The sequence below is a fragment of the Nipponia nippon genome, unplaced genomic scaffold (genome assembly GCF_047370975.1).
Source record: "Nipponia nippon isolate SJK-2023a ecotype South Korea unplaced genomic scaffold, ASM4737097v1 scaffold_4, whole genome shotgun sequence".
NCBI classification, from domain to species: Eukaryota; Metazoa; Chordata; class Aves; order Pelecaniformes; family Threskiornithidae; genus Nipponia; species Nipponia nippon.
Genome location: NW_028262358.1, coordinates 14,853,788 through 14,868,117, shown reverse-complemented (window position 1 = coordinate 14,868,117; position 14,330 = coordinate 14,853,788). Strand labels below are relative to the sequence as shown.

General features: G+C 44.1%; 1 protein-coding gene across 4 annotated transcripts; it reads right to left on the bottom strand.

Annotated features, from left to right (window-relative positions):
- Positions 1-35: 35 nt before the first annotated feature.
- On the bottom strand, positions 36-13,660 carry POLR3F (RNA polymerase III subunit F). 4 transcript variants are annotated; one of them, XR_015708272.1, is made up of 11 exons: positions 13,544-13,660; positions 12,638-12,755; positions 10,470-10,537; positions 9,350-9,417; positions 8,455-8,567; positions 6,261-6,404; positions 5,384-5,491; positions 4,469-4,660; positions 3,364-3,872; positions 1,312-1,668; positions 44-855 (listed from the first exon to the last, which is right to left on the bottom strand). XR_015708272.1 is itself a non-coding variant. In XM_087774974.1 (9 exons), exons 1-9 carry the CDS (start codon positions 13,597-13,599, stop codon positions 3,795-3,797), a joined length of 945 nt encoding a protein of 314 aa, XP_087631100.1. In that variant the 5' UTR covers positions 13,600-13,660; the 3' UTR covers positions 3,192-3,794. The 4 variants fall into 4 exon arrangements, 1 of the variants encoding a protein (XP_087631100.1); XR_015708271.1 differs by having other exon boundaries at positions 40-1,668; XR_015708273.1 differs by lacking the exons at positions 12,638-12,755; positions 13,544-13,660 and adding an exon at positions 10,852-10,899 and having other exon boundaries at positions 36-1,668.
- Positions 13,661-14,330: the final 670 nt, after the last annotated feature.

The window sequence follows — 14,330 nt, the reverse complement described above, 5'->3', positions numbered from 1 at the left end:
CCCCGTTTAAGGTGTCTATACCCTGTTTCAAAGCATGAAGTGTTTGGCAGCAATAGGAGACCCAGCTGTCCACACTCGCTGTTGTTTCTTCCCAAAAACTGCTCTGCACGCGCAGGCAAAACAGGAAACCAGAGCGGGGTTTAAGAGCTTTCTCTTTTCTTTCTTGAGCCCTCGGGTAGCCATACCAGGACGAGACAGAAGATGGCACTCGAACAGCACCAGATGAACAACCATCATGCTTAACACCTCCAACAGGGCCCAGAGTTAAGAGTACAGAAAAAAACCAAAACCAGGAAAAACTGAACAGCCACTCAGCCGGGGGGTAAATGTTTTCATTATCAAAGCTTCAAGTTTACCATTAATGTTAATGTTTTAAACTTTGGACTGTAGAGGCTAGACATGTTAAACAGTAGCTGCTAGCTGTACTCTGGCTCAGTTCACAATACAGCCTGGTACTGTAGTTAATGTTTCTCTTGGAAATAAAAAGCAATCTTGCACTTGATTCCATGTGAAAATGCCATTTGGGTGTGACCACCCTCCAACTTGCCATTGTACAGTCGGTCACCACTAGTGAGGAAACTGCGCAGAGCAGCTGGGTAGGTTCACAGCCGGGTCTGAGCTCTCCCACCCAGGAGGTCCCTTGTGGTCCTGCAGCAGCTGGACTGTGACCTCTTGTATGAGGCTTGCATGAAGAAATGAGCGGATCATCCTTCCAAGTGGTCACCCATGTTCTGAGGATTAACTTTAGCTCTCAGCTTTCTACACGTAAGTGTTTTCATATTCAGTACTGGAGCTAGTATTACAACTTCCTCGAAACGTCACATGTCGTACCGCTTTGTAAAGGGGACAGCTTTGCTAGGTATAAGAGAAGACTGAAGGAACTCAGGGAGGAAAAAAAGACTAGACTTCTAATGTTATCTTTTAGCATTTACTCCCTTTTTTAAAAAGAATTACAGGTTGATAGATTAGCCAGGTTCATGAAGAACCAGAGTTACAGAAAGATCATTCCTCTAATGTGTTTAGAAATAGATCAGACAGATTCCTATTTTACAGATAGGAAAGTGAAATAGCTTTACTTTTCTCTATAGGCACATTTTTTTCCAAATTTGAGAACTCTTGTAACAGCTGCAACACTAAGAAGCTTCAGAGACCACAAAGGTCATCTAAACCAGATAAACCCAATACAAGTAAGCCAGAATTTAGAGAGCTTAATAAACCAGCTCTCTGTTTCCTAGAGCCGTTCACTGACGACAAGCTCTCTCCTTTTTCTTATTGCCAATGAATATGGTCATACTGCATAAAGCAACATACCTGCACAATAAAGACGTGTTCTTTCCCTGAAAGCTATCTTCTAGCTGCAGTAGAGCACAAACTGTGTTATCTCTGCAGCAGCAGGATTCAGAACCCCATTGTGTTAGGTCCTCTTTGAAGGCAGGAAGACAAAGCCCCACACCTCAATGAAATCACCTTTGGCCACATAACGGATGTCTGAAGCTGAGGTTAAGGCTCCCTCCAGTGAAGTGAGCAGCGTTTTCCCCAGGCTTCAGGGTGCTGAGTGGTTAAAGGGGGCAGAGAAAGAACAAACATCTGATCGTTCCACCCCCACATCTCTTTTGTAAGAGCTCTTCTGCTCCTGTAGAGATATGCATCTCTCGCCTGGAGACAACACTGCAACAAAAAAAAAAGAGCTGTGGGTGCTCACACTAGCTAATGCAATCAACCCCCTTCCACAGACATGCCAGCTTATCAGTACTAGTTGTTTGCTCCAGTCAGAGACAGCATGCCTACTTGCAAACAAGAAGCCTTTGCCTCTGTATCTATACCGTCCCTGTATGGGGCAGGAACTTTTTTTTTTTTTTTTTAATTCTTCATACAGCACTTACCACCATTGGCCTTCTGTCCATAACCCACACTATAATTAGGAAAAGGGGAATCGAGCAAGATTTGAACACTTCTATGGGATCCAGACTGCTTCTAGAAGGTGCAAGCTCCTGGACAGCACTGAAATAGCTGATGTAAAGTCTCCTACCCTTATTAGGTAAACTGTCTTCCAAAATCTCTTTATGTTAGCCCACTGTTTACTACTTGTGGTCAGATTACCTGGCATGCTGATAACTCAGCTGTAGAGGTGCTTGACCATTGCCCTCCCAACACGGTGTCCAGGAGGGCTTATTTTCAGACAGGGAATTTTGAAAATAGCTAGATGCAACAGGTCCAGCGTTGTGCTTGACCCGCTAATTGTTTCCCAGCGCTGGGAGGCTATCACAAAGATGCTGAGTAGCTGCGTAGAGATCCAGCCTGGACGCAGCAAGGCTAAGCCGCAGGTAGCAAGTTGTACTGGGACCAGACTGCCCCTGCGCAGTTCACATTGTCTACACTACCCTGCCTGCTAGTACTTCATTCCAGCCCTCTGTTATGCTGGAGGGTGGAGAGCTGGCTGTACCATATATGCACAATATTCTTATTTATGAAAAAGGAGCTTTTTTTTTCCTAGAGGTTGCTTGATTACAGGTTAAGGAAGAGGCTGAGTAACTAATTAGCATAGCACAGTTGGTACAAAAATCTGTTTACTTCCCGAGTGGGATTTGAACCTACGTTTTCCAAAGATGGTATTACCCCTCTAATACTGCCAGATGGACATCGATAGCCAGAGGAAACTAGACACAGCTCTCTCTTAAGAGGTCTGTGGCCCAGCATACCCTGGGCATGAGGCTTACAACACCACCACAGTCTATACCTTATTGCCAGTTCATCAGAGTCACACAGAAGGAGCCAGAGAGGTCACACTTAAGAGAAACACAAATTGGCTCCACATCACAGGAAGAGAAGATTGTGCTTTTTGATGATGTGCCAGTATCATGCCTTTCTCAGACCACAAACCAAGGCCAGAGTCCATATTTATGTACAGACAACTGTCACTGGCATCTTTTTCAACCCTGAGGGTATTCAGATAATCTATAAAAATCTTCCCTGCACCATCAGGCCAGAGGAACTCTTCTTCTACTCTGGAAAACACATCTTCCCAGAATACTTCTACTCACGATTTCAGCTGACCTATCCGTGTACCTGATGCAGCTGCCAGAACATGCTACCACATTTGATGATGATCTTATTCCTTCATCTGACAGCTACAAATACAACAGATGCATCACCAGACAATGGCATCGATGGAGGAAACAAAGCACAGATGTACGTGAGAAAAATCAGGGTTTTAATGATAAATTAGCAGGTAAGAAAGATAATAAAGAATCAGCGAGTTCTGTTTGACCTATTTAGGATCTTTCCCACGTCAGATCCTCAGTCTTCAATTAGATGGTAGCTATCATGGGAGAAAAGTGTCAGCTTTAGGACTTAAGCACTCACCAGTAGCATTAGTCTGAAAGCAAAGTTTGGGATCTCATTCTTGGCAACACTCAGCAATTTTTTCTGATCGGCTAATGACTTATTTTCTCTCATTCAGAATAAGTGTCTGTGGAGTACTCAACACAGTCCTTGGAAGCGATGCATCACCACCCAGCTGTTCTATGGCAGTTTTCAAGTCACACAACCAATTTTTGGTACAAGAATGGAACTACATTTCCACTTCAGCCTTGATCTTCAGTGCTGACTCGATTTCCAGTCCACTCTCAAGACTGCTCACGCAACTGATACGTTGCTGCTTTATGTTTCATTAAAAACAAAGTCACTCCGTGTCCTGAAGTTGCTTACAAATTTAGAAGTCCACTTTTAAAAAAGCAAGCTGCTTTGTGACCTTGGCTGTGAAGCATGAATCCAGTTTACAGTTTTCTTTCACTTTAAAACTCCAGCCACTCTGTCATATAAACACAATTTGATGGAGAAATCTCACCACCTTCATGGCAATCATCAAAAACCTGCAAAAGAAAGCCCTGTGTCAGTAATTATATACACCAAGCACGATCTAACCAGAAGTAACATGCTTGCATGTTTTCTGCTCCTTCCCCAGTGGAAAAGCAGTAGTCTAACAGAGGCCAAAATCTAGGAAGTCCTACGCCAGCTCTGAGGAAGAGAAGCAAAAGAGACCCCACTGTAGTAAATGATGCAAATGGACGCACTGGCAAGTTTTACCTACATATCAGTTTACAATCCAAGCAGGAGGGACCAAAAGCTAGACAAATAAATTAGCTTGTTAAAAAACATAAATAAGCAAACTTGGGATCAGAAAATATAGAAATATAATTTGGAACAGTCTACACTTGACAGCACCCTTTCCCATACAGTCCAGTAAAGAGACAGGATGTAAGTGGGAAATGTCCTGGTCTAAACTAAAGAACCTGCCTCTTGCACCATAGCTAAGGCATCACAGATAACACTTCTAAGCGTAGTTGGCTTAGAAAGCCACGAGGATCACTCACGGGCATAACCTGGCAATGTGCTGGCTGGCTGTTCGCAGGATTGTATTCAAAATTTGCATGCACCCACCTATTCATACACAGAATTAGTTACTCACGGGGCAGAGTCCACAGGGCGTCCTGACTAATCCAGTGGGTTGTATGAGAGGACTAACGGCTCTGTACAGCTTCATCTGTCCATCCACACTGCCTACCGTCCCCTCCTTTGCAGCAATAATAGTCATCTCCACTTTTCCATCATATATTAGTGTATTTAAGATGGTTTCAATGTCTTCCATTGACAACTCTACCTAAGAAATAATTTGTAAAATAAATATTAGGAAAGACGCATGCCAATAAGTCCTGCAAGGAGGAAATGAACAAATACCATGAGTAACAAATCCTCAGAGTTCTAATCTAGCCCAGATAAAGGCACCGCTCTCACTGGGCACTTTACACGGTTGTGCAGATACAAAAGGAAAAGCAAATACCAATACCTCCTACTTCCCAAGTACTTTTGGATTACACTATCCTTGGCTTGCCAAAAAGAACTTCCCTATGCACCTCCAGCGTCTACATTACCCTAGCATGATATGTTTCCAGTTTTACAGGAAAACAATTGTGAAAGAAGACAGACAGACTACTGAAGAGATGCCTGTTGATGGTGACCAATAATTGTGGGGGTTTTTTCCTCCTTTTTTTTTCCCCTCCCCTAAAACTGCTTGAGGTGCATAGGCAAACTTGAGAGAAATTAAACCGGTTGAGATTGTTAAAGGAAAACTTACGCCAGTTCCCATCAAGAAGGATGTGAATGCTAATTCTTCTATACGCCTTTGAAAACCCACATGTACAAACTACCCTGGAGTCCCATGCAGCACCAACAACCCTCCTCAAAAAGCAATAAAGCAGCAAAGCCCACTTCCAGTGCAGTAACTGTAGCACTTATCGGGCCCTCACCAAATTTTCAGGACCCAGACTCTGCAGCTAGTCATGCACTGAGAATTTTGAGAGTAGTAAGATGAATCTGTTCTGACCTTACTGATACCCAGTTCACAGATGTATTTCCACACCTCATGGGATGAGGCAAATGAGCTGTTCCTCTGTATCATGGGGTTCTGTTTGCTTTCTCGAGCTGCTTCTGCCTGAGAAAAAGCAAAGATGAGTTATAGTCAGTACTCACTGCCAAGAGCCTCCTTCGTGGTTCAGTTTCAGGCAGACCGAAGTATAAAAGCTGATTTCCAAACCATTTCTGGGACATGTTTTTTATTTAGCATTTAAAGCTATGCCCTTAAGACTGAAGTGCATGAGACAACACAGTGCACAACCAAACACAATTTTACACTACATATGACACAAAATTTACTCAGTGATTTAGATTAATATAAAGGAATACCAGCATCTGGCATTTTTTGACAAAGAAGTTTCTGCTATACCTAGTGCCAGTTAAAATATATTTTAATTGAATAGAGAAATGTTGCAATCTGCATAGGACTCATTTAACAGAGAACAGGCTTCTCCTCCAGTTATACTAGAGAAAATTGTCTTCTAGGCAGAGCTGACTGACTAGTGCCTTTCCACCCTCTCAGAAATTAGGAGCTCTGCAGGGAAAACCGTGACTTTTGCTAGGTTTTTTGGTCCTGTGCTCCTTGCTGCCTAGCTTGTCATTGGACTTTGGAGACGGAAGGCTTTGCTCCCGTACAGGATGTGAAAATATGTGTTATTAAAATGCAACACCATCACACTTGCTGTGACAAATACAATCCAGTACAGATTTGCCAATCCAGTTATAACAATGGCCAACACTTATGGAAAACACTAGGGAAAACTTAAGCCTTGCCTGTCACTAGTTTTACAAAGACAAGAATTACTTGCACAAAACAAACAGAAGGTAACTTTCATAGCAGCACTCACCTTGCTCTGTAGAAATTTAAAACACTGTTGATTTAACACCTCCACAAATTCAGACTCAAAGTCTTGGTCACTGTACCAAGCCCCACCAGTCACTGACCGGTCAGGCTGCAGGTTATATAGCATATACACCTTCTTCTTGGATGCCTGTTAGAGAAAAGCAAACAGCTCTTAACAGCTCTAAGTCTTCCATAAGAAAGAAAGATTTTAAAAGATATCTGCAAAAGAGATAGTTCATTACTCCTAAAACCTGGGGCACAGCAATCCAGCTGACTCAAGCTATCATTAACATGTTTGACCCACAGGTAAGACAGAGATAAAGGGAAGATCAGTACATTCAGATTCCTAATAATTTTGTAACATAGTGTTGGAAGAGAGAATCCTACTAGGAATGTGCACACAATACAAACCTCACTGAAGAAGATCTTGGAGTTTAACCTATTGACTGTAATCCCCCTCCACAGTTGAAGGAGGGCAGGAAAGTGTCTTTAGAAGACAGCAAAGACAAACTTAACAGAAAAGCTTACAACCGTTTCTGCAAGAGACAACCCATGCACTGATGACAGGAGAACCCTTACATGATTAAACCCTGCAGCTAAAGTTAGCCCTTGTGAGCCCAGTCCTTACTGCCACACCTAGAGGGGGTGAATGGGAATGCTGCTTCAGTCCTGATGTTGGCAGTCAGACAGTTAAAGGACAACGGTCACCCAAAGGACTACTCAGCAACCACTGAAGCAATTTTAGCAGCGTCACATCCCCTGTATGACTAGATGAAGCCAGCATCTCTCAAAAACATGAAAAAGCTACTGCTTCTTTATGTCCAACTTCTTTATCTCCATTTTATTTTTATTTAGGAAGTTACCCTCACCTCTCACTCCCCCTCAACCCCCCCAAAAATGCACACATAAAAGCCAAGGTATTGCCCTCAAGGTGCAGATGAGACTGCCACATAGAAAAAGCACACAACATAAAACTTCCAAGAGTTCACAAACAAGTGGTCTTCCTGGTGTACCAGGCCCTGCAACAAGACAGAATCTCTGCTGGAAACCAGGAGAATGTCCAAAGACTGTGCTAATACCAATGATTTGTAATGAAGTGGGTAAAGGAAAGCAGGATGCTGCATGAGCATTACAATAGAGCGAGAAAAAGAATGGAAAAGGATAAGCCCTACTCTGGTACGTGGACTGTTTGCACATAAGATAAGAAAGTACGTGAGTAATTAGAACAAAGTAGAGGAACCAAGACTAAAACAGAATCAAATGTCTTAGAAATTGTTTAAAGTAAACAATACAAATCCAGCATGAACCAGATAACTGAAGGGAGTTTCAGGATCTCCACGGGAGAGGAACGTGGCAAGGCCACTTGCAGCTAGGTAACCATATCACTAGTCCCATATAAAAGGCTGAGATTGCTTCAGCATCAGAAATACCCAATTGTGGTACAGCAACATTGGGACAAAGAAAAAAAGTAATTGAGAAACAATTGAGAAAAAGTAATTACAGGCAGGTTGCTTATTTGGGTGGAGACTGAGCGAAGAAAGGAGAAAAGGGTGGTAGGAAAGAAAGTTAAGAAAAAAAAAAAGAGAATAAGGTATAAAAATCAGAGAACAAGAGAGGGCAGGATCTGCAGACAGCAGAAGTGTGGATGCCTATGGACAGCAGAGAAGCTGACCTGTGGACCCAAGCCCATTGGTACTCTGGAGGGAAACCCACCAGACTCTTCCCTAGGTTTATGTCCTAAAGACCAGGTATGGAAGCGCAGAGAAAATGGTGACAGAATTGCAGATTAGTAGTAAGCAGTGTAAGAGGTAACAGAAGTGAAGGGTAACAGAACTATAACAACAGTTGTGTGCAATAAAGAATTAAGAGAACTAAACCTGCAATTTGATAGCAATGGTGTGTAATTAGTAGTGGTGGGAAGAGTGATAGAACTGTATATTAATAGTGATGTGTTTATGAATTACATTATTAATCAGTTTGTTAGTAGTATGTTGATTATTTAGTAAACATTATAGCCTCCCGTATCTGTTGCACCTCAAACCTGCACACTAAAGGCAGAGAGTCAAATGCTGGTGCATAGTCAGTGTGAAAGCTGGAGGCAGAACGAGGTTTCTCTGCTCCCAGTCTCCTGTTCAAACATACACAGCATGCAGCAGACATTTGAAATGGTTTAAAAAAAAATGTCACAAAATACTCACTGCCACAGATTTTACTGCTTTAATTAGTTTCTTGCTTTCCAAGTTTTTCAGTATCTTGTTGATCTCCGTTAAAGGCAAATTACTTTTGTATCTAATGTCCCTGCTCCAAATACCTGTTTTAAAACAGAGAAGTGAATGGAAATGAATAGAAGAAACCATTTGTTTTCGTATGTACTCACAAACCAAAAGTCACATCACAACATTGCTTGACTTCCTTGCCAACATAGGATGCATCCTCGATCCTACCACTCCTGGCAAAAGGGAGGGAAGGGACAGAAGGTGATGGGACAAAAAAACAACTGACAAAACAAGAAATGCATACCACAAGTATACTGTCCTTCTGCCCTTTACCTCTCCTCCGAGAGCTCTTACAAGTGGACCCCAATTCACGGCCAACATGAATATATCACAGAAATGTTCTTGCATTTTTAGGTAACTAGTGTTTGCTTCAACAAAAATACGACAGCCCATTCTACCTGCCATCTCTCAACCACAGTGTGCAACGACTGCTGAGAAAGCCCAATTAACTAGCAGTGGTTTCTGCTGGCAGTACACTTGTTAAATCCGATATAGATATTACATTTTCTTTTAAGCGGTAAGTGTTCTGGGGATGCCTCAGCTTGACAGTCCCATAGATAAATCGTAATTCATATTCCAAATATTCTGAAAGAGCCCCCCCCAAAAGCCAACCAGGTCAGGCTGTTACTTTAAGAGAGAAATATGTCATCTTCTCTTTTGTTTTTAAAAAGTGGACACATGGAACATTAGCTACAGACCTGATATGGGGACTCTAGATTTTATATTATTCGTATTATCTGGATAAGCATTTAAAAGTTTGGACAGGAATGGTTCCATAAGTAAACACAGTACCATTCACAATCATAATTTAAAGTACCTTTGTTGCCTGCATCTTCTATAATTTGGTAAACCAGCTTCTCTTGATTGTCAGAGCCTTTCATTTTACTGTAAAATAAGACAGACATCAGGATTTTTGAAAGGTCCAAAATTTGAAAGAAGTTTGATTTGTTTTAAACTGAAAACAAGTACCATGAATAAAACAATGCACAAAGGAGAAAAAAAAACAAAAAACAAAAAAAACAAAAACAAAACCCACACAATAAGCCAGCCATTGGCAAATATAATATATGACACTAAACCTCTCTGGATCAAGCCAAGCTTGCCAGTGAGAAGCCACAGTAAAGAGAAAAGAGCACAGTATGAAAGAAAAGTGACTCAGCAGGAGTCACTCAACTTGTCATAACAATGGGGAATTTGGAGTCATGTACTAACACAACTGTGGAAGGTCAAACACAGCATGGAGCATAATTTAGGATAATCCGTCTCTAGACAGAACATCTACAAAGGGATAGTAGTGTGCTCCCCACTCTAAAACATGCCTTTTCACTGGTCTGAGAAAGCCTGAACTCAGCAATCTTTTTCTAAAGCACTTGAAAGAGGATGACACGCCTGCGCTGAGGATAATTTTGAAGGCTATTTCTTTCCAGAAGTATGTCTAAGGCATCTTTTACTCAGATTTACATAGGCATCACAAGACATGGTTTGAAGGTACATTTTAATAAATCAAAGAGCATGAGTAGCAGTTCAAGTGGCCTCCTGGAACAGCTGTAAATATGAGCGCTGATCCTGTAACAGGAGCAGTGAGGAAGACCACAGAACCACAGTTTGCAGACGGTATGCTCGGGCTTCAGCTGGATTCCACCTGAGCATATACATATATATGTGTGCACACATCACTGTGCTGTCATCTGGACCAGGAACTCTGCTAGCAAGTTAGAGCTGTAGTCCCATGGCACCCTCTGTTCAGTAGAAACCACTATATCTAAAATAGTTTTCAGGATCAGCTTGGGGGGGTTAAATGTACCCTCCTGAAACAAGCAGTTATGTTCTGTAACATCCATGTTACAGAATCCATATTACATTGCTGTCTTCTCAGCAATGCTGTACATGTTGCGGTTGTGTTCCAAATATATTTTTCCAGCAAACGCCAGGCTTACCTTGCATTTTGAGACTCTTTGATTCTATATAGGAGACCTGCATTGCTCCTGAGAAGGTCCAGTTGCCCCTAGGAGAGATGGGCACAATGCATTTAGTTTCCTTCAAATAGCTTGTTTCAGAACGTGGCAAGAATCTTCTAAACTTCTAAAATAAAAACCTTATTTCATGTTAACTGAATAAAGAAAAAGGAAAACTAACATTTCTAACCACTGGAAGCAATAATACCCTTGAGAATATTTTTCCCCTGTAAGTACAGTAATACCCTTGAGGATTTTTTTTTTCCCCTGACAAGTATCCAGTTATCATCAGCTATGAAAAATAACAAATACAGTTCCCGACCTTCCCCACAACATCTATGCACTTCCTATTATTTCTCCTAACCTTCACCATTGCACGAGGGACATCAAGTTCTTGTAAACTTTGCTCTTCCTTTCCACCAAAACACTTCTGTGCACGGCTACCCAGGAATCATGTTGGAGCTCTACTGAACAAGTTTTGAACAATTCTGAGTTCCAGTAGCAAAGTTCTACTTTTTCACTAAGTAGAGATCATTGGAAAACTGCCAGCCAGGACTGACAGTGTCTCCGAGAGGCAAATTACTGGCATTTCACACACAAAAAACATTTGTCCTCCATGACTTGACACTTGTGCCTAGGCCAGGCAAATTCTTATTTCCTATTTTGAAGAGACAAGCAATTAGACAAGCCCAAGAGCATAACTGTGTACAAGTGCATTAACTAACATTCAGTCTTTCATTGCCACCTAATCCTTTCCCCATAGTTACCGCCTTGTTTCTTATAGATTTGCATTACGTGGTTGATTGGAGCTCACACCTCAGGATGATCCCCTTCAACGCTTTTCTACAGATGAAATACTTGCAGCTTATCTCAAGTGAAGTACCCGAGCCTTATTAAGGCTGAGGTCTCACTGCAGTTTTTCCCCCATATTTGAGGTACTTACTAGATCTCCCCACGCACTCCCCAAGGCATCATATTTTAAACAAATTCTAGATACCTAACTATCTTTGAAGCCTCATTGTGAAATTTGGCCAGCCCTTTCAAAAGTTATTGAACGCACAAGCTCACATCCAATGTATTGATAAACCTCACATCTATAAACAGAAAGACCAAAAAGAGACAGATTAGATTACGTCCACTGCCACCTAAAATGGTCCAAGCTAAAAAGTTTCAATTATTAAAAAAAACCCAAAACACCACACTACTCAGTTTGGATACTTTCCAACATCCTTCTTTTTGAGAAAGCAAGTGCCCCTCTTTTCAACAGTGCTCTCTTGACTGCACCACTCAGTCTGCTTTATTTCCTGACTTCACGCGCCCATGAAGCAGCTAGCTACGGAACCAAAAGGAATCTTGATCTTTAAAGACCCTGAACATTTAGCTGATACTCAAGTTTATGCCACACTGAACCAACAAGACTAAACAGCTACTATCTATTCCTGAACACGTGGCAGAAGTAGTTACTGTGATCCTCACTCTTATCGTAGGCTGACTCCTGATACAGTAAAGTGAGATGTGGGAAATTTACAGAAGATGCAAAAAAATCCCTTGAGATGTTTCACCTGCATATTATCAGAGTAATCCACAACTTCAGGATTTTGTGAAGGGTGTGGAGAAGACCTTCGCATATAAGAGCATGGGCTAACATCCATTCTTTTATCTCTACCTAATTCGTTCCCCATCATTAATGGGCCTTGTTATCACCTGTGGCCACCTTTCCACCTGCTGAACCACTGCAACTACACTTGCACCCAACTGTTAAATTAGACCATTGTATCACATTCTGCTTTACGAAGTAATACACAGGAAAAAGAAGACCAAAGAACTCTAGACACATCAAAAAAACAAACGTGGTACTTGTCGGTGGTAGCTTCCTCACTAGAAATCCACATAGATACACACATTCATGTCAACTTTGTATTACAAAATGGAAAGAGTAAGTTGAGGTACGTTTTAATTGGTTTTGGCAATCATAAGTGCTTATGGCAACCAAAAGTAAGTCAGGCTAACTGTACATTATGGCAAATGCCGCTAAATCAAAAAGGATTAATTTGCTAGCCCTGCCCAACAGGTTGCTACCATGCAGACTGTGTGTATGAAGAGTGCTCCAGGTTGGCTGAAGTAACACGAGGAAGCTGAGACCGCCCTACCATCGAGAGCAGCCTGTTGATCGCCATGGCTCGCTGCTGGGCTTCCATGTGAGGCATGTCATTTTGAATCACCTGGTCTGTGATACCATGAGGGAACTGATGACACAGTTCAATAATCCTGGGGGAGGAGAAAAGCAAGTTTAAAATCATGTTCTACTGCATCCAAAACCAAATCAAAACAGTATTAGAGCCAGAATAGAAGAGAGAGAAAAGAACTACTCAGGGGAAAATTATCCATGAACTGCTTCGCAGTCACGTCTATTGAGGGAACTTAGCATCTACTCCCTGTGCTGACAAATATGTTTTTCCAACTGCTGGACAAACTACCTTTGCTCTTTGTGACAACACTGAACACAGTGCTCCATTTTACTTTTATGTTGCTCTTATTATTCACAACATGGATTTAGAGCTCCCTGTACAGTTCCGTTATACAAAAGGTTCTGATGGGAAGGAATTGCTAGCTAGGCAGAGAATGCAGATACTGATGAAATACCTGTTAGGAAAAAATTACTTAACACAGAAAAGCCACAATTCCCCTTTCCAAGAACAGAAAGACACCAGGGGAGCCGAAGGTAACCTGACCCCGTCCCCCACTGCTACCGAAGCACCTCTCGGCCCCAGCACGGAGCAGACAGTGCCCCCAAAACAGCACACCTCTCCTTCAGGACCGGGTTCCTGACCAGCACCCCCCGGGGCACCGGCGCGCCCTGTGCCCTGCCTGCTCCCCTCGCATCCCTGCCGCCTGTCCCCCCCAGCCCAGGACACCTCCCTCGCCTCCCTGACGGCCCCCTCACACCCCAGCGCACCCCGCCCCGCACGGCCCTCTCCCCCCCGCCCACCAGGGCCCTCACCGCCCGGCAGCCGCCCCCCAACACACACAGTGCCCCGCCGCCCCCCGCCCCGCACCTGTTCTCGATGTCCATGGGGTCGGGAACCTCCGGCTTCACCTTCACCTCCGCCATGGCGCAGCGGACCCGGGCCGGCGGCCGCGACAGCAACACGGCCCCGGCGCGACAGCGGCGCGGCGAGATGACGCCAGAGCCGCGCGGCGGAGGGGGACGGGGTCGGTTGCTAAGCAGCGGGGCGCGGGCCAATGGGCGGCCGCGCTGGCGGGGCCAGGGGAGGGAGGGCGGGGGGGCGGCCGGGCGCGCGGCGTCTGTGGTAACGGGGTGGGGGGGGCGAGGGGGATCGAGTGGGGTGGGCAAGGGGCTCAGCAGCAGGGATCGGGCGGGGTGGGCAGGGCTGTGGGGTGGGATCGAGTGGGGTGGAAAAGGAGCTCAGTAGCAGGGATCGAGAGGGGTGGGCAGGGCTGTGGGGTGGGATGGGATCGAGTGGCCTGGGGAGGGCAGGGCTGTGGGGTGGGATCGAGTGGCATGGGCAGGGCTCATATAGAGCCCCCAGAGCTCATATAGAGCTCATATAGAGCCAGGGATCGAGTGGGGTGAGCAAGGCTGTGAGATGGGATCAAGTGGGGTGGGCAAGGGGCTCAGCAGCAGGGATCGAGCGGGGTGGGCAGGGCTGTGGGGTGGGATCGAGTGGGGTGGACAAGGAGCTCAGTAGCAGGGATCGAGAGGGGTGGGCAGGGCTGTGGGATGGGATGGGATGGGATGGGATCGAGTGGGGTGGACAAGGAGCTCAGTAGCAGGGAGCAAGAGGGGTGGGCAGGGCTGTGGGATGGGATGGGATCGAGTGG

Excerpts from the sequence above, each read along its gene's own strand:
- POLR3F (XM_087774974.1), bottom strand. The coding sequence starts at position 13,599 with ATGGCGGAGGTGAAGGTGAAGCCGGAGGTTCCCGACCCCATGGACATC. Across the intron at positions 10,538-12,637 it reads TCAACAGGCTGCTCTCGATG|GGGCAACTGGACCTTCTCAG; the intron begins GTAGGGCGGTCT and ends CATCTCTCCTAG. Across the intron at positions 9,418-10,469 it reads AAAGAGTCTCAAAATGCAAG|TAAAATGAAAGGCTCTGACA; the intron begins GTAAGCCTGGCG and ends CTTATTTTACAG.